The sequence below is a fragment of the Acanthochromis polyacanthus genome, chromosome 19, assembly GCF_021347895.1.
Source record: "Acanthochromis polyacanthus isolate Apoly-LR-REF ecotype Palm Island chromosome 19, KAUST_Apoly_ChrSc, whole genome shotgun sequence".
NCBI lineage: Eukaryota > Metazoa > Chordata > Actinopteri > Pomacentridae > Acanthochromis > Acanthochromis polyacanthus.
The window spans coordinates 8,398,012-8,417,122 of record NC_067131.1 but is presented as its reverse complement, the minus strand read 5'-3'; the positions used below and the strand labels follow the sequence as shown (position 1 = coordinate 8,417,122).

Here is a 19,111-nt window from a genome sequence, read left to right as displayed (position 1 = left end):
TAGAGGCGATGCCAGCTGATGAAATCCTGGTGTATTGTGTGCTGAGGAGTTGGGTGATTCAAGACCTTGTTTTTAGAGCTCCGTTGAGTTTGGCTGAAAGCTACATCCAAGGAACAATTGATTTAGTTTTTGGTGCAGATCCTGGAATTTCTAAAATAGTAATTCCGTAGCGGCACAAGCTTCTGTGAACTGAAAGGTTTGACTTACAACATCACAGCATGGTACCGTATACTTACTGGACAGGGTGTGGATAAAACACATCTAGCTGCTATCACATCCATGTGCGATGTATATGATCTCGAAGTGGATGCAGATTAAGCATTTCTAAACATTTTTAATACCACAGAATTGCAAACTAAATGAACAATCTGGATAAAACAATACCCAACCTCAATGCAAAGCATATTAGGCATTAAATAGTAAATAAGAAAATGAATTAGTATTAGTGAGACAGGACTGGTGTTATTGTCCTTGTTGTTCTCTATCTTAATTGAATTACAATCCTGTTTATCTAAATGGTACTTCTTACTGTGGTAAAAGCCCACAATAACACAGAATGCAGCATTTAGGCCCAGCAGAAAAGCTCGCAGACAGATAGCTCGACTCTGGCAGGGTTGTAGCTCATAAACCTTCACACATCCCATATAAAAGATTTTGTGACCACTTGACTATTATTCACTTCATCTGGTCCAACAGGTATTCCGTTCTGTCGTGATTTAACCCCTGCAGCTAAATAATAACCTCTACATTTGTCTCCTGCTTCTCTTTTGATTTAAGACATAAAAGCTCAGAGAAAATCATCCTCGGCTGTCACCATACGTGTCACCCTGACTATTTCTTGACAATAAAAGAAAGAAGTTATTTAATATTTCCAGCATGCCACCGTGTGTCACATCAGCTCTCTTTAGTGAAACACATCACTCAGGTTTCTTCCTCAGGCTTTCTCCTGGTTTATCTTACGCCGCCTGTCACTGCATATTTCGTCTGTGGTTACAATCAGAATGAGGATTAACATTTCATTTTGTTAACACAGTTTCCAGTCACGGACCATAAACTTTCATGGAGGAAGGGAATTGAAGTCTGTTGGTTATTTTAGTAGTGTAATATACCCTAAACTATTCCCACTATCATGGGTGGCACTTTATTATTTTTTTGTCCGCTGAGTAGTTGCTGTGTCTGCCGTCGGTTCACACAGAAAGCACAGTTATGGGCTGTGCAGTGAGCCGTGCACTGCACCAGCTGGATGTACTGTATGAGGAAGAGTCAAATAAAACCTGAAAGCACTCAGAGAGCAAACCAAGAGTCTACAGTCCTCTTCATATTTTATTTTTATAATAAAACTTTTCTCATCTGTAGTTGAACCCAGTCCATCTGCAACAGATGATCATACATCACAGCTACAGTGTTTTTCATGTGGGAATTTTAAGGCCTTGACTTCCTATACTCATCTCCAAGTTAAAGTTACACATTTAGATGTTTTTTTTCCAATTTCTTTGGTGCCTAATTTAACTATAAGGACAATTTATTGTTTAAAGAATACAATTATGTCTTGTAATTTGCATTTATTTTATTTTCAAGAAACCTGTTCAGTATATTTTTCATTACTTGCTTAAGCTGTTTATCTACAAAATGTCAAATACTGCGATTAAAAATCTGTCAGACCTCAAGACAGCAATTTTTAACTCTAAAACCTTAAAATACAAAAAAAAAAAAATTTTTCTTGGAGATGAAACATCCCGTGGCATTTTAACTGAATTTATTTGATGGCAGTTTAAAAATAGATCACAAGAGGAAATGACTGAATGACAAAGACAAGCTAATCTATACAGGCTCATAAATCTGAACTTCAAAGTCTGTTGGCAACCTTGGAAGGAATGTTATTTTTAAAATATTGCAAAAAATTACATTTATCAGAGCAAGAAACTAAAAACATCAGAATTTTCGATTTTCCGATAATCTTTGAGCAACTCATCCATCTTGTGCCGTTCTTTCAGGAAAATTATCCAAATTCAACTGTAAAATTGTCACACTTACACACGTGGACAAAATTGTTGTTACCCCTCAGTTAAAGAAGGAAACACCCACAATTCTCACTGAAATCACTTGAAACTCACAAAAGTAACAATAAATAAAAATTTATTGAAAATTAAATAATCAAAATCAGCCATCACTTTTGAATTGTTGATTAACATAATTATTTAAAAAAACAAACTAATGAAATAGGGCTGGACAAAAATGATGGTACCCATAACTTAATATTTTGTTGCACAACCTTTTGAGGCAATCACTGCAATTAAACGATTTCTGTATTTGTCAATGAGCGTTCTGCAGCTGTCAACAGGTATTTTGGCCCACTCCTCATGAGCAAACAGCTCCAGTTGTCTCAGGTTTGATGGGTGTCTTCTCCAAATGGCATGTTTCAGCTCCTTCCACATATGTTCAATGGGATTCAGATCTGGGCTCATAGAAGGCCACTTTAGAATAGTCCAACGCTTTTCTCTCAGCCATTCTTGGGTGTTTTTGGCTGTGTGTTTTGGATGGTTGTCCTGTTAGAAGACCCATGACCTGCGACTGAGACCAAGCTTTCTGACACTAGGCAGCACATTTCTCTCCAGAATGCCTTGATAGTCTTCAGATTTCATCGTACCTTGCACACTTTCAAGACACCCTGTGCCAGATGCAGCAAAGCAGCCCCAAAACATTACTGAGCCTCCTCCATGTTTCACCGTTGGGACAGTGTTCTTTTCTTCGTATGCTTGGTTTTTGAGTCTATGAACATAGAGTTGATGTGCCTTACCAAAAAGCTCCAGTTTGGTCTCATCTGTCCAAAGGACATTCTCCCAGAAGCTTTGTGGCTTGTCAACATGCATTTTTGCAAATTCCAGTCTCGCTTTTTTATGAGTTTTTTTCAGCAGTGGTGTCCTCCTTGGTCGTCTCCCATGAAGTCCACTTTGGCTCAAACGACGAATGGTGCGATCTGACACTGATGTACCTTGGCCTTGGAGTTCACCTTTAATTTCTTTGGAGGTTGCTCTGGGCTCTTTGGATACAATTCCAACGATCCGTCTCTTCAATTTGTCATCAATTTTCCTCTTGCGGCCACGTCCAGGGAGGTTGGCTACTGTCCCGTGGGTCTTGAACTTCTGAATAATATGAGCCACTGTTGTCACAGGAACTTCAAGCTGTTTAGAGATGGTCTTATAGCCTTTACCTTTAAGATGTTTGTCTATAATTTTTTTCGGATGTCCTGGGACAATTCTCTCCTTCGCTTTCTGTTGTCCATGTTCAGTGTGGTACACACCTTTTCACCAAACAGCAGGGTGACTACTTGTCTCCCTTTAAATAGGCAGACTGACTGATTATGAGTTTGGAAACACCTGTGATGTCAATTAAATGACACACCTGAGTTAATCATGTCACTCTGGTCAAATAGTTTTCAATCTTTTATAGAGGTACCATCATTTTTGTCCAGGCCTGTTTCATTAGTTTGTTTTTTTAAATAATTATGTTAATCAACAATTCAAAAGTAATGGCTGTTTTTGATTATTTAATTTTCAATAAATTTTTATTTATTGTTACTTTTGTGAGTTTCAAGTGATTTCAGTGAGAATTGTGGGTTTTTCCTTCTTTAACTGAGGGGTACCAACAATTTTGTCCACGTGTGTAATACAGACAGACAGACAGACAGACCATACAATACTATACAAAAACATTTCTTAATAATGACTTAGCTGCAACCAAAAGTCAGGTGAAAAATTTAGGGACTTTTGGCTAAACTGGGCTGAACTGCAGGCTGCTTTTTTTAAAATCTACTGTAATGAGAGAAATTCAATATTTTTTTTTCTTGATGGCTTTTTAATTTAGTTACACTGTGCAAGCAATATTTCTGAGTTCTCTCTATTTGTAGTTACTGTGTTTTTTGATAAAGTTGCAGCACTTTGAACTGCAGTTAAAAATGAGCCCCCAGTGACTAAAAATGTAACAGGAGCACAAAATGCCCAGAAACTGCGTGGATTTTGTAGGCTTAAGCTTATAAATACAGATTTTTGGTTGCCTGGGGTCAACAGAAACCCTTATATAGGTTTTTTTCAGCTTATCAATTAAGCAATTGTGCTAGCATAGAGTCGCTTTTTTTATACATCCATCAAATATAGCACAACATTAATTCTTTTGAAGTTATATTTCTGACCATTGAATGCCCATCACTCGCCTTTTAACTCTGTTCTGGTCTCCACCAACTTGTGGCAGCTGTGTAAAGACGGTTTAGACGCTAAAAAAAAGCTGACAAAAATTCATCACCGTGATGAATGACCACTTTCACAGTACACATCCATTGATGCATTGTTACTTTAAAAATGTTGATTCAAGCAGTTTTAAGGTAGTGGACAAAGGAACCAGGAAACAAAAGAAGCTTGAGTCCAATGTACTGTCTGCCCCACAATCAGTTTTCAGTCAAAATGTAAAGAAATGTATGAATGTATTCGTACGGTTAGATGGTATACCTCCAACAAAAATACTCACTTTGACTAATTATGTTAATTGATCAATGGCTGAATGTCTAACTGACCCTCACGTTTATTAATGGTGTCACACAGCGTTGCTTGACCGTATGTTCCCATAGAAACACAGCTGGGAGTTTTCAGGATACTTTCAGATGTTCAGCTCTCTCACTGCTCTCATGTTCAGTATTTATGAGCAGCTTCTAGTCTGCCTCGGAGCAGCAGCTTCAAATCAAACACTTCCCCTCCCTCCATACATGCTAAAAATGAAATTCAAACACAAGATTTAATTTGCTTCAAAGATCAAGTGTGTTTTCCACCTCACCCACTCGCCTATTTTTGTTTACGTTGCGCCGCGTTGAGAATTGAGCCGGGATGTGTGAGGAGGCCATTATGAGTTTTAAATCCTCCTGTAATCATGTCAACAAAAAGGCGATGCGACTGCGCTGAGCCCCGAGTCCAATCTCTCTGAGATTATTATTATTACGCAGCGATCAAAAACATATCAGAACCCAGCTGCTTTCTCATCCGGGATCAGCCCCTGTGCTGTTGTCTGTGCTCACATCTGAATCCTCTGCTGAACGTGGCGCCTCGCAGTTGGACAGGATCATCAATCACGAGCTTTGATTCTACATTTAATAAAGTACCTTCTGGAAAAAGAGCAAGTAGCACCCGCTGGACGTCTAAAATATTAAAGCGTGCGATAGAGAGATATCCATTTGACTGGACTTTCATTTACAGGTCACTGAGTTAACACAGTTTGCAGCTGTTATTTAATTCCAACTCTGCTGCAAAAATGATTTACTCTTAATTAGAGAGCATGCAACACACAAATCACCTCTAATTCCTTTCTATCTGAGTGATTCCTGAAGTTGCACAAACATGCCGCAGCTTTTTAAAACCAATCCAATTAGTGAGATTCTTTCTGAGCCGAAAGGAAGCAGAAATAAAGGATGTGAAGGTCAAAAAATGACAGCTCCTCTGATAAAGAGTCAGAGCAGAGAGCACCTCATTGTTTTTGAAAGTGCCCTCATACTGAGCAGGGCGTGTGGAGCTCTGCTGATGTCTCAATCAGCTCGCTTTAAAAAAAGACTCCCGCGGTTGTCTGAAGCCTCTGCTAGGTCTTTTGTTCTATCTGGGAGCTCACAAGGTACACCGCGCCGGTAGTCTCTGCTTGTCTTGTTGAATTTGCGATAAAGAGAGATCTGATCAATTAGGTCTCGCAGAATTAGTCCCACGGGGAGTTGCGATGAGGATGAAATCAATGGTATTCAAATGAACGTCGCCCACACTACAGCAAGCCAAGCATTTTTCTTGAGATTACATTAGTTATTCCCCCTGTTCTAAAGAACAGACGACTGGGAGAACATCTTGAACTGCTTCTCATCACATCTTCTTCCTTTGAGGCAGCGTGGGTGTGGCACCACACAGCCGACCTCCCACACTCACCTCGCAGCAGAAACACGCCAGTAAGGGGCCTTGCTAATTGGCTCCGGTACGTCTGAATAGGACACGTATGGTTTGACCCGTGAAATGACTCATGCTGCACTTTATTACCCCGACCTTTCAAGGGGCTTGGCCCACTGCTGCATGCTACGATGAGCGCGATTGCTCTGTTGAAATAAGGGCAGGAACAGCTTAATTGCTGATGAACCAGGTGCACCATGGGAAAACTCTGAAATCCTGACATACCAGTAGTAGATGCTGATGATGCTTCTAATTTCCTTTAGGACAGGAGTGTGAAACTCATCTCAGTTCAAGGAACACAGAGCCCAATTTGATCTCAACTGGCCAGTAAAATCTTAGCATAATAAACTATAAAGTCATACATTTTCCCTTTATTTTAGGTCCAGTAAAGTACATTTTCAAAATGTTCACATTTAACAAAATATCTTGTTACAAAACATTATGTATGACCTAAAACTTTTTAAGAAAAATAAGTGCAATTTCAACATTATTAGTTTATTATTTACACATCACAACTTAAAGATCTACAAAGGAACAAAACATTTAGCCTCAGACATCTGGAACTGAACGATCTAGTATTTTACTTTAAGATCAAAACAACTTCTGAAGCTCTAGAAATAATTTTACATTTACAGTTTTGCAAATCTACAATTTGCATTTAATGCTCTCTCTCTAATTTTTACACAGGTCTTCCTGTGGGCCAGATTGGATCTTCTGGCGGGCGAGTTTTGGCCCACAGGCCATATGTTTGACACCCCTGCTTTAGGATATTATAAAAATGAAAGTTGGTGGTGGGTTTCTGATTTTGTTATTTTCACTGCAATGTAAAGCTACGCCATTTAAAAAGAACTAAAAAAAATTCTTTGCAGAAACACAAAACATTCAATAAATCCTAAAAACGAAAAACTGAAGTTAAATTTCTTTCAATTTTTTCATTTGAAAAATTGTAAAACCCTGAAATTAACAACATTTGCCCAAGACTGAAATAATATGACTTTACATTCTATAGATATTTAATTTAGTTTGCTTCCATACTTGTTTTTTTCCTGGCTCTCTGTAAACACTGCCTGCAGTTCAGCCAAAAACTCCCTGATTTTTTTTCCATTTCATTGTTGATTCCAGGTGAGTCACTAATGGCTTCCTAGTTTTGTTGAGGTGCACAGAATTTTTAGATTTTTACAGAATCTGATAAAAGCCACAACTTTGTTTTTGGCAATTTTTTAAACACAACATGTGGAATTAAGACATTTTTCTGAAATATCCAAATTTTGGATATTTTTCTCAACCAAACAAGTCACACATGAGCAGTTCGAGGGCTGTTTTTGCAGTTTCTAGCTCTGATAAATGGTGTAATTTGGGGGATTTTGTGAAGACAGCACGCCTTTCAAACCCAGTGGAGTTTAGAAGGTTAACGAATGCATTCAATTTCTTGAGAGACAATTCAGGACATATCTTGCTTTGGTGAGATAATTGCATTTTTAAAGATCTGATATCACTTATTATTCTGCTGTATGAAATAATTTGTCCCTACAATAAAAAATAGCATCAAAAGCTGCAGTTTTACCTTCAGGCAACAGAATAATTATATACTTACTGTACATAGCTGCAGTCGAATACGTTTTTGTGTTGTGATTCATCCCACTAACTTGAATTTTAATTCATTTTTTAACTAGATAGACCCTCAATTGCTTTGAAACTTTTCAAATGCTTAGATTGAATTTTTCTGATTTGTATGTAAATTTTGAAAGATTGTGAAAAATCTGCAGAGGTGTACCCTATCTAAGCACCCTCTTATATAATTCTTTATGTACAATGAAAACAAAAAGAGTACCAGACGGAAATATTATAGAACTGAACGCAATGTTCACATAGTCTCCATTCCTCCTCCACAGCTGATTTTCTATAAGTGAGATGTTTTTCTCAGCCAGGAACAGACCCCATGGAGGAAAATGGAGCCTGGTGGGAGTTCTGAGTTGAGCCCTCAGCAACAAAAGCAATTACAGCAGGCTTTTCAAACTAATGGATCCGACTGAAGGCTCAGCCTCTCCTTTCCTGAATCACAACGCCGTTCTCACCCTCCACAAGCTGTGACACCCCAACCGGCGCTCGCACAAGCCGGGTGACCTCCGACAATTGCTGCAGTTAAAAGAAGCCGGCACTTTGATAATGTGTGCCGCGCCATTTCATTGTCTCGAGCTGATGCATAAAGGCGAGCAGCACTTAGCTTTTGATTATTTCAATATAAAGTATTGAGCTGTGGAAGACTTTACAAAGCCACCTCTTTATATGGTACTGCAGCATACATTTAGGTGGTGAATGGAAAACACACGCAACTTCAAATGCAACCACACATTTGTCCTCAGACATTCACAGAAATGGAAACTATCGGACTTACTTTCATCAGAACCAGTGTTCTCCTCCATGTTTTTGATGTAGTCATCCTGTAAAGACAATATATATGTGTGTGAATTAATGGATTGAATCATTCATGCAACACAATTTTAGAAAGAAAGTGCTTAATTAAAATTCAGAAGAGTAAAAATAATCAGGCAAAGATAAGAAAAATGCTAAATGAATGACACTTTAAACCTGTTTTAGCTATTCAAAAATATGCAGCTTTTATACTCAGGAGAGAGAAAGTCAACTTAAATGATCACAACACACATAACCTTAAGAGTTTTCTTCATTTGAGGGTTTAATTAAATTGTGACTATTTTGATCCCTCGCTTAATTCTGTGGGTTTTTTTTTCAAACATCAGAAATGTAAAAAGGTCTTAACACAGTAGCAGAATAACGCAGGTATGTCAAAAAGATATTATCTGTTACACATTATAACAAATCAGTGATTTGAAGTGACGGATGAATACAAAAAAGAGACACCTCTGCCTTTTGTTGGTCAACTGAACCAAAACATTTTTTATTTATTCCTTCTGATTAATGCTGCTGTCATGTTTTTTCCTTGCTGTATCATTTTCTACATTTAATAGTTCTGTTTCCTGTGCCGCTGCAACATCTATTTTACCCTCTTTTGGGGATCAATAAACTTTTATTGCATCTTTTTGTTTCAGCTTAGACCCACAACCATACGAATAATAGGCTCATTCATTATTAAACCTAACACCTAATTAAAACAAAAATTAGACTTATACATTTTTAAGACACTGATTTAATCTTTTATTTCTCTTAATGAGAGTTTATATCGGCTTTCTAATAAAAGCTCTTCATTTCAGGAACAGATTTAAACCTTTAAGTCTGCCGGTAGCTCTCATGCAGAGCTACATTTGAGACTTGTTTTGCTCGTGTGAATCAGCAGAGCAGCATGAGATCATCAAGCCAGAAGCTCCAGGCTGTTCCCTCCTCAGGGGGTTTGTTCTGCAGGTGACTTTGGCCCTGAGGGTCTCCAGATAGACTGGTGTTAAAGCCCTGAAGAGACGAGGCTGACAGAGTCTTCTTGCAAAGATCCAACATCCAGGAAAGACTTCTTTTTTTTTTTTTTTTTTAAATAACAGCGATAACTATGCTACATGTGGCCAAAGTTAGAATTTTTGCGCATCAATCAATCAATCACTTTAAGGAGTGAGAAAGCCCATTCATTTTCCCCACAGATGTTGCTATGTGACTCACAGTTTCCACGGCTTTGATTGGCATGAAACTCATAACACAAAAGATGAACAACTATGTTAGAAATATCTCTGATAAACAGTCAGAGGTACAATCCTTTGCGCATGAAAAGAAATGTAATTATTAAGAAACATCCGCCTATGCTACCTCCATGATTCATGAGTCTAACTCGGTTCTTCTCCACGGCAACCGCGTAGCTAGACAGAGCATAAGCCTATAGGATTGTTGTGCTGCTATTTTGTGTAGCACTGAGGATGTCCCCCCCAGAGTTGGCAAGACAGTATGGAGCTCCACAGCTCTATCATTGCAGTTAAAATTAAAAAACTGAATGAATAAATGCACTTTCATGAGTTGAAAATCCCCAAACTACTTCAAAACATATTTGAGTTTCAGCAGACTATCTACTATGTCAACCCACATGACAAGTTTTGGAGATACACTGTTAGATGTCAAGACAACAACAAATGCTGTTTACAAAAGCAACTTTTTGAGGCTTTTTCTGGAGCTTCATGGGATCACTGAGCAAACTCAGTCTGTAGCTGAAGGCCACGTGATGAGTTTGCTTTTCTTCTGCTGTTTGTTTCCAAGGTCAAGACTGAACCGCCAAACTCAACTTGGATGTTGAAGAAGCAGCTTCTAGTAAAAAGCAAGCATCACAAGGCCAGTTTCTGAGAGTTTAAATGGATCTCATAAAAGAACATGAACTATCTTAGCTCCTGTGCAGCTGCGATGGGAATATTTGCAAACCAACTCTGTTTTTTAGAGTGTGTCCCTGGCGGCGTTGCGCTGGAACGATAATAAAAATTCAGCGTCCCCCTGCTGTATCCATTCTGACCCATTTCTCTGTGTGTCAGGACAGAGAGGATCAACTATAAAGCGGTTACCACTCGGCGCGAGGCCCAGGGTGGACCCCGAGGATCAGGTCTGTTCAGTTTAGCTCGGTCTTATTCCGCTCAGGGGACACGAAGACTGAGCTCTCAAGTCAAGCTGAACAAGTGCAGCCGAAGGCAGCTTAAACACTGAGCAAAGGCTGACGACTTAAAGGGATAGTTTGTGTGCTTAGAATTATTTTCTACAGTGAATTGTGAGTCTCAAAAGAGTATATTTCTGTCCATTTATTATTAGCAGCACTTCAGATTATAGTCTTGGAGGCAGCAGTTTGAAATAATTTATACCTGAAAAACATTTTAATTGCTTTAACTATATTTTTTAGCAATTTGCTGTTATTTACAGATTGATCTTTTGTTTTTGTTTTTGTTTTAAATTACAGGTAATAAATAGTAAAACCACAGAATAAAGTAATTATATGCATGTGAACCCTAAAACAGACCAAAACTGTGGAGAATGTCCACATCAAAAATCTGCATTTCTACAAATGTTAATTTGTTATTTTTTACAGTGTTGTATCAAGAAATTGCATTACTTTTAAAAACTATAAATTTTATCATCATATAGACTTTTGCTGTTATTTGGGGAGAAAGTATATTGAGGATTGAAAAAAAACTGTTGCTTTACTGAGTTCCCTTGCTTTCATGATGTAAAACATTAAAAAATATTCTGAATAATCAAAAGAAAAATTCTCGAAAAAACGATTAATTTACATGTTGACTATGAGAAAATAAAACAAAAAACTGTAAATAATGTCCTCATCATTCTTATTTCAAAAATTAATGTATACTAAAGATCATCTTACAGATTTTCAAGATAAAATCTAGTAAAATCACAAAAATAAACATGTAGAGTAATAATTTTCATGTTGACTGTAACAACAAAAAAACCCCACAAAAACAAACAAGCAACCAAAAACGTCCAAAACTGTAATAATGTCACAACAAAAATCTGTATTTTTGACATTTGACTATACTGATAAATTATTTATTTTTACTTCAAAGATAATTCCTCTTAGGTGCAAAGAATTTTTTGTAAATTTAGAATTATAAAAAAGCAAATATTTTTATAAACTGTAATCTTACAGATGTTTGTCTAGATTACAGATATCATCCAGTGAAATAGTATACATTTACACAATGACCATTTAAAAAAGAAAAAAAGACACTAATACTGTATATAATGTAGACATATAACTCTGAATTCATTCTTTTACACCGTGAATCATAAAATTACACTGTTTTACTGTATTTAAATTAGCTGAAAGAAAGGTTTTAAAGATATTTGTTGTTACTTTTACAATTTTTACAGTTTATTTTTTTATTGTGTGTTAACATATTGTTTCCTGCACCCTTGCTGCCAGATTTCACCCATTTTCTTATGGAATTGTATGTACAGTGTGTGTTCTTTGTATTCCTATTCATCTTCATGTTACGGTGGCTTTAGCTGCTAAGCGGCGAGACAAACTTCCACTACGGCAGACAATGGTGCTGTATTATGTTGTAGGTTTTGCGCTTCCACCACAGTGAGCTCTTACTCATCGGGCAGGTGACACCAGCAGAACTAAAAGAAGCGTCAGAGCAAAGACAGACAGCTCATTGTGCAAATTTACAAAAGGGACACTAACCTCGACTTCCTGTGGCATCGACAAGCATCAGCGAGGGAGAGAAAGAAAGAAAGAAAGTCATTGTTAGAGATTAAACAACGACAAAAAAACCATTACAGTTTTCATTTTGCTTCCTTTCGGCATGCAAGCAGTGGGTTGGTTTATTACAGTTATGGCAGCAGTTAAACTGTCAGCCCTTAATGCACACTGATTGCAAATACATGCCTTAGTCTAGCTCCTCTCGGGGGACAACATAAGACATTCACAGAGGATTATGAGCGCTTATTAACCGAGGATGATCAGCTGCCACTTCTATGAGCTGGCAGGGGTCCTGATCACTAAGAGCCCATTCTCTGGCTGTGTTTACAAGCCAGTGCCAAAACGCTATCCCCCCTGCCAGCTCGGAAAGTTGTGGATAAGCCATGACATACCGCATCGGCCTTGGAAAAACACAGGCAAATAGGTGGGAATCTTCAAAGTCAACAGGCAGATGTGATATAGATGTTTTTTTTAATAGTCGCGGCGCACACGTAGAGCACATTTACTAAGCGTAGCATTGACAACACAGACAGATATAGCTTCTGTAAAGTACAACCTTGAGTTAACAGGGGAGTGACTGCTTTCCTTTCATTCCATTTCACTGTCTTGGCTTTGGTCCAAGGGCATTACACATCAATACCCACCGCAGCCTCTCCCCGTGTGTTTCATCATTCAATGCTCCGGTGTGTTTGAGAGAAATATAGCACTGCATGGTTTATTTCAGCAACTCAACCCAGTAAATATACCTAATTCTCTACACACACACACACACACACACACAGCCACACCTTTCTACTTAACAGTGCCGTGACAGCATCTTAATATATCACTATGGACGATTTACAGGCCTCACAAGGACAAGCCAAAAAGCAAGGAAAAAAAGGGGGCTTTAAAAGACTGAGGCAAGAATTCATCACCGAGCCGCAGCAGGACTTCAGATTTCACCTCAGAGACTGTTTCACAGAAGTAAATATTTCCCCGCAGCAGTGAAAATGTCCGGGCGCTACCTATACGAGAGGCAATATCACTGTTTGTTATCCTCCAAATCGGCTGGATTTCTGCAATGACTCATCCGACTAAAAGAAACTTTTAGCGCGTCATGTGAAACACCTCCTCTGCTGCGAAGACGGCAAAAAGAAACGCAAAGGTCTTTTAAATCAGCGGAGAGAATCTGCTTTTTGCGAACACTCGGTGCAAAAGAAAGTGGAGCGTGATGGAAGCTCACAGAATGACTGTCAGAGCATGCCGTGCATCAGATGTAACGATTACTTAATGAATTATTTGCAGGGCTTCTTCAATTACCCGCCTCGCAGTGCTGCCAGGACCGATGGGAGCCCAACAGAGTGTCCTAAAGGCTGGAGCGCTTATCTTCTCCCAGCAGCAGTGTGACAGCAAGGACACCAAGCTGAGGCTGCGTTTAGTCCTTCACCAAGGTTGAGAGCTAATGCTGCCCCGCCAGAATCCCAGTCAGAGCTGCTGCTGCTTCAATTCACAGCAAGCCCAGACAAGAGGGAGGCAGGGAATGGAGGGGAAAGATCACGGGGCAAAGGGGGTATGATACTCATGGTGGAGATCCCCTGAGTTATGCGATTCATATCACACACACCACCTCTTCTGCCATTTGTCAACAAGGCTGTAATGCAGCTGGTGTAAAACAGAGCCAGGAGGCTAATGGAGCTTGACTATCCAGATGCTGTGACTGCTCCTCACGGACTCCTCGCTGGTATTAAGCTGACAGCGTTTGGCCGCAAGCCTGACTGCACTCTTCTGAGTTAACGTCTACCTCACCTCGCCTGAGCCCCTGTCTGCTGGAGACATAAATATCCCTTGAAAACCTGAATTGCCCAACCCCAAAGTCACCCACCACAACACGGATGCACACCTGTCCTCGACCGCCGACACGTGAACATTCCAACTCTGCGTGACGACCGCAGGGGTGAGCTGAACTTTCGATTCCTACACCATTTAGCTGCACGTCCGTTTCTTTGCCAGGACACTGGCCTACTGCTGGTATGTGCGAATTAGGAAATAATGCTCGAATTTAACACTCAGTATTAGTCTGATACCAGTAAAAAATACTTTTGGGGCATCAAGTGCGCTCGTGGTCTACAGGACATTTCTGTGAAATGTTTAAAAATGCAAGCCTTCAACAATATGTGGATATGGTTAAGGTGGAAAGATCTTAAATAATCAATAATTAGGGTTTGGTCAAATTGAAGTAGCTACAACACCAATTATGGCAAAAAAAGTCAACATTAAGTAGGTCACAGAATCCGATCTAAACTTTAGATGCATGACATCTTCATCCACCAACCCAACTCCACCACTACAATTTTGGTTGGTGGATGAAGATGTCATGCATCTTGCATTTTTAGGCAGAGAAAATCCCAGGTCTCATTTTGACGGACGAGCAATTACTTAGTGAAAGAAACAATTGTTGAACATTGCCATAACAAAATTTTTCCTTTGAATTTGAAAAATGTAGCTGTACTGCTATCATTTGAAGCTCAAAAAAAGCATCTGATTTCTCTACTTTTTGCGTCGCTAAAAGGCAAAAATTGTAGTTGTGGAGTTGGGTTGGTAGATGAAGATGTCATGCATCTTCATCCACCAACCCAACTCCACAACTACAATTTTTGTCTTCCAAAGGACACACTACAACAACATAAATTTTTAAAACAAATATGCTCAAATACTCAAAAAGTTAGCCTCAGTTGACATGATATCAGCAACAACACCACCTGGTTATCATCATTGTGTTGGTTGTGTGGACATTTTTAGGTGAAAGAACAAGAGAAATGGCTCCGAAAATAATATAAACCTGAAAAAATGCAATAATACCAAGAAAATTATACAAACAAGTAAAAAAAGTTTAAAATGAGACAAACTCCACAGAAAGCATGAAATGAAGCAAAGCTAACAGGCGAAAAAAGTACTAGGTCTCATTTTGATGGATGAGTAACCATTTAGTGTAAGAAACCCTTGTTGAACATTGCCAAAACAACATTTTTCCTTTGAATTGGGGCCTTTTATCTGTCAAACAACTTGAAAAATGTATCTTTACTGCTGTCATTTGAAGCTCAAGCAAGCATTTGATTCCTCTACTTTTTGTATCACTAAGAGAAGCACTCAAAGCTAACAAGTTCTGAGTCATTTCAGTCAAGTTATGAGCCGTCACTTATCAGACTTAAGTGTCGTAAAATTTATACGTCGCAATTTCAGATAGCTGAGTGTGAATAAAGAAGAGTGGATTAGCAGCAGTATTAGCAGATGCTCAGCACTGTGGAGTTGGTACCTGAAAAAGAGATTTGGAGCCATCTGCGATGTTTACACGTATTTATTCGCTGCTTTCGTGTTAGCGGTCAAGTCCAGTTCACAGGTGATGCCCTGCAGCCTCGACACCTTTAATGCAGAATGCAAACAAAGCAGTAATCTAGAAATGAGGGGAGTATCCATCTCCAAAGAGAGGTTTCAAAAATAAAGTTGAAGAGCAGCTTGCAGGCTCTGAGCGTTCATGGCTGAGAGCTGTCAGAGCACGACCTGACTGCAGCCTGGCAGAAAAAACGCTCTCAGAGTAAAAGAAATGTCACAGTGGAAATCTGCATCTCCTCGCCCTGCTGCAATAATCCATCACGTGCATGCAGCCTGCTTGCTCCATCACTGCAGCTCATCTGTCCCTGTAATGTGACAGCGCCGGTACAGTCAAGGTTCTAAAGGACACACAAACCCAATCCTGATATTCCATGCACACCACTATTAGAGTAATATTAACAGCACTGATATAGAGTGGGATTGAGTTTTTCTAATTCCCTCTAAAAAAAAAAGTAGATATAGGTGTTTCCCAGAATGTCATAAATGAGTTCAGTCTGTAGAGAAATGTATTACTCTCACAAAAAAAAAGCTGTAAAATGGTAAGATGCCGATGATTTTAGGGGTGATTTTGTGTGGAAGGACCCCAGCAACCGAAAAAATAACTTGTGGTTAGCATGTGCATTGATGCATTTTAACCCAAACCATAAAATTAACCAAGTAGCTTTTCTCTGTAAACCAAAACAAACAATCTGCCTAGTGATGGTGTCACGATAAAAATACTGGTTGGTGGGAACCTAAAAACACAAACATCAGTGACGAGTGGTGACGCCTGACGGCCGGCAGCCCCGGCAGCCATGAAACCACCATGAAACCTTCACAATACATCTCGCGACCGACGCGGTAGCCGTCTTCCTCTCCTTTGCGCCAAGTGCCCTCCGTCGATTTCGACTCCTGTGAAGTTGCGTCCTTAAACCGTTCTCCCCGGAGGGGCGTGGCAGATGGGAGGTCCACAAGTCGTATCTTCTCACCCAAAAAGGCCGTTAACATCTCAGCGTTTAATGTTCGGTCTTTGAATTCCCCTAACGATTGGAAAAAAATGGAACTTGTTGGGTCCTGTGAACTGTTTAACATCGGAGTTTTGGCTATCCAAGAGCATCGACAAAATGCCATTAGCGACTTCAGTGGCGCCACTCTATTGTTTGAAAAACTCGGAAAAGGTTGGCAATTGGTCCTCTCACCGGCCGTCAGGAACACCGCTGGTGCTTCCCAAGGAGGTGTGGGCTTCATTCTCAATGATAAAGCATGCAAGACTCTTATAAAGGCCCAGATAGTATCAAGTCGCATCTGTGTGCTAGAGTTCCAAGGCAACCCGAAAATCACAATTCTCTCATGCTACAGCCCCACCAACATGTCTCCTCCCTCTGAATTAGAATAATTTTATAACGATCTTGAACGATTTAAAGACACTGTCCCTCCTCACAACTTCCTTATCATCTGCGGCGATTTCAATGCAAGGTTAGGAAAAGACAACTTCCCTTTTGCAGTAGCGGATTCTACCAACAGGAATGGACAGGCTCTTTCGAACTTTATGGCCGACCACGATCTATTGTCGTGTGCGACCAGTTTCCAAAAAAGACCTGCCAAGAAGATCACCTTTCTTCCACTGCATACAGAAATTGACCATATATTGGCCCGGAGGAAATGGAAAAGCAGCGTAAAAGACACAGGTTCCTTCTCAAACCGGGATGTCAACTCGGATCACAAAATGCTGTCCGCGAAAATACAGCTTTGTTTTTGCTGTACTCCTCATCTTCCTCAAGACCTCCCAAAAGGCAGTGGTCCTTGCTCTTAGAAGAAAAACAACAACCTATAAATGATAGAGGCATCAGCTTGACGTCCTTGGCCGCCAAGACGTACAATCGAATCCTCATTGACCGTGTTAAACCCCATGTCGATCCAATTCTAAGGAGAAACCAGAATGGTTTCCGACAAGGAAGAAGTACTCTCAAACAAATACTCTGCCTTCGCAGGCTGATCGAAGGGGCTCAACGTGGTGACCGGCGACTAATCTCCATCTTCGTCGACTTTAAAAAGGCATTTGACAGTATCGATCGCACCTGCATGTTTGCCATCCTGATTGCGTACGGAATACCCCCCAAGGTAGCAACTGCCCTGAAGTCACTCTACCATGACACTCAAGCCATTGTCCGCACCACAGACGGGGACACAGACTTCTTTGATATCACAACTGGCGTATTGCAAGGCGACACTGCAGCACCCTATTTATTTATCATAGTCCTCGATTACAGCTTGCGTATTGCTTTCCGTGATCCGAAACTTGGTTTTGAAGTGCAACCACGTAAGTCATGAGACACCCCGCCATCCATGTCACCGATCTCGACTTCGCGGATGACATTGCCATTGTCACGGAAGAAGTGTTGCACGCTCAAGAACTCCTACAAGCACTCGAAGATGCTGCCGCCGAGGTGGGCTTAAACATCAGCTCTAAAAAGACAAAGGTGCTTGTCTGCGGCCGAATTCCATCATCCAGTCTCACTCTCCACGATGGCTCGCCCATCGAATCTGTTCCGGACTTTAAATATCTTGGTTCATGGATCAGAACAAGTGACAAGTACATCAGCGCTTGCTACAAAGGCTTGCAAGAAGCTAGCAAATGTCTGGAAGTCCCCATTGCCAAACGAACACAGATTTCGACTGTTCCGGGCCACAGTCGAACCCGTGCTACTTTATGGGTGCGAAACATGGACGGTCAACCAGGAGATGCTAAACCGTCTCAACGGCTGCTATACCTGCCTGCTTCGAATAGTGCACAACGTGGACTGGACAGCGCACGTCCGAAATTCTTACCTCTGTGGCAACGGCTTAATACCGCCGTTGGCCGAAACCATTGCCAAGAGGACGCTGAAATTTGCTGGCCACGCATTCCGCGCAAAAGAACAGCTTATCTCAGATCTTCTACTATTTGAACCTAGGCCAACATTAAAAAAGCTCTCCTACCTCAAAACTCTTTGTTTGCATACCGGTGCAATAAAGGAGGAGCTTGCTGGCCTCATGTCGGACCGGGATGGCTGGAGGACATTGGTGGCGCGTTTGACTCATAAGTCGGCACGATAATATATATTAAAAAGCAAGTAAATAGTGCTTGAAAACACTAAAAATAATACGAAAAAAGAAAGGTTGCACACAGGATCTGAACTTGCGTCTTCTGTGTTGATATCCTCATTGTGTTTTCTTATTGCCGACGCCAAATGTGATGTGAAACTACTCAGTCACATGGCATTAAAGCACGTCAAATGTCGGCACCTCACAATTTTACTGCCTTTATTATGAAAGCAATACAGTTTGCGCAGCGGACCAGTGTAGCTACTGCACAATTCGATGCAAGATTCCTTTAAAAGTCCCTCAACAATATCCACCAAGCAACTCCTCCAACACTGACTTATTAAAACATTATATCATTTTAATTTAACTCAAACAAAAAAAGAACTGTAAAACTGCCAAAGCTATGAAAGTGCACAAGAGTATTTCTACAAAATGCTGTCCTCTTTCTTAACAAAATGCTGCGACAGATTTTACCGGCACATGGATGAACAAAATTTGTAGTGAGAATCCAGAAGTAATAGCTGCAGAATGTGGCGCTTTATGACAAATGTGCTTT

The 19,111-nt window shown here is 40.1% G+C and overlaps 1 protein-coding gene across 1 annotated transcript in view; it reads right to left on the bottom strand.

Moving 5' to 3' along the window:
• Positions 1-19,111, bottom strand: part of LOC110949120 (SPARC (osteonectin), cwcv and kazal like domains proteoglycan 2) — a 57,030-nt gene that overhangs the window by 21,542 nt on the left and 16,377 nt on the right. Inside the window, exons 2-3 of the mRNA XM_051939347.1 lie at positions 12,103-12,111; positions 8,362-8,407 (exon numbers count right to left, since the gene is read on the bottom strand). Coding sequence (XP_051795307.1) covers positions 8,362-8,407; positions 12,103-12,111 — 55 coding nt within the window. The remainder of the gene's footprint in view (positions 1-8,361; positions 8,408-12,102; positions 12,112-19,111) is intronic.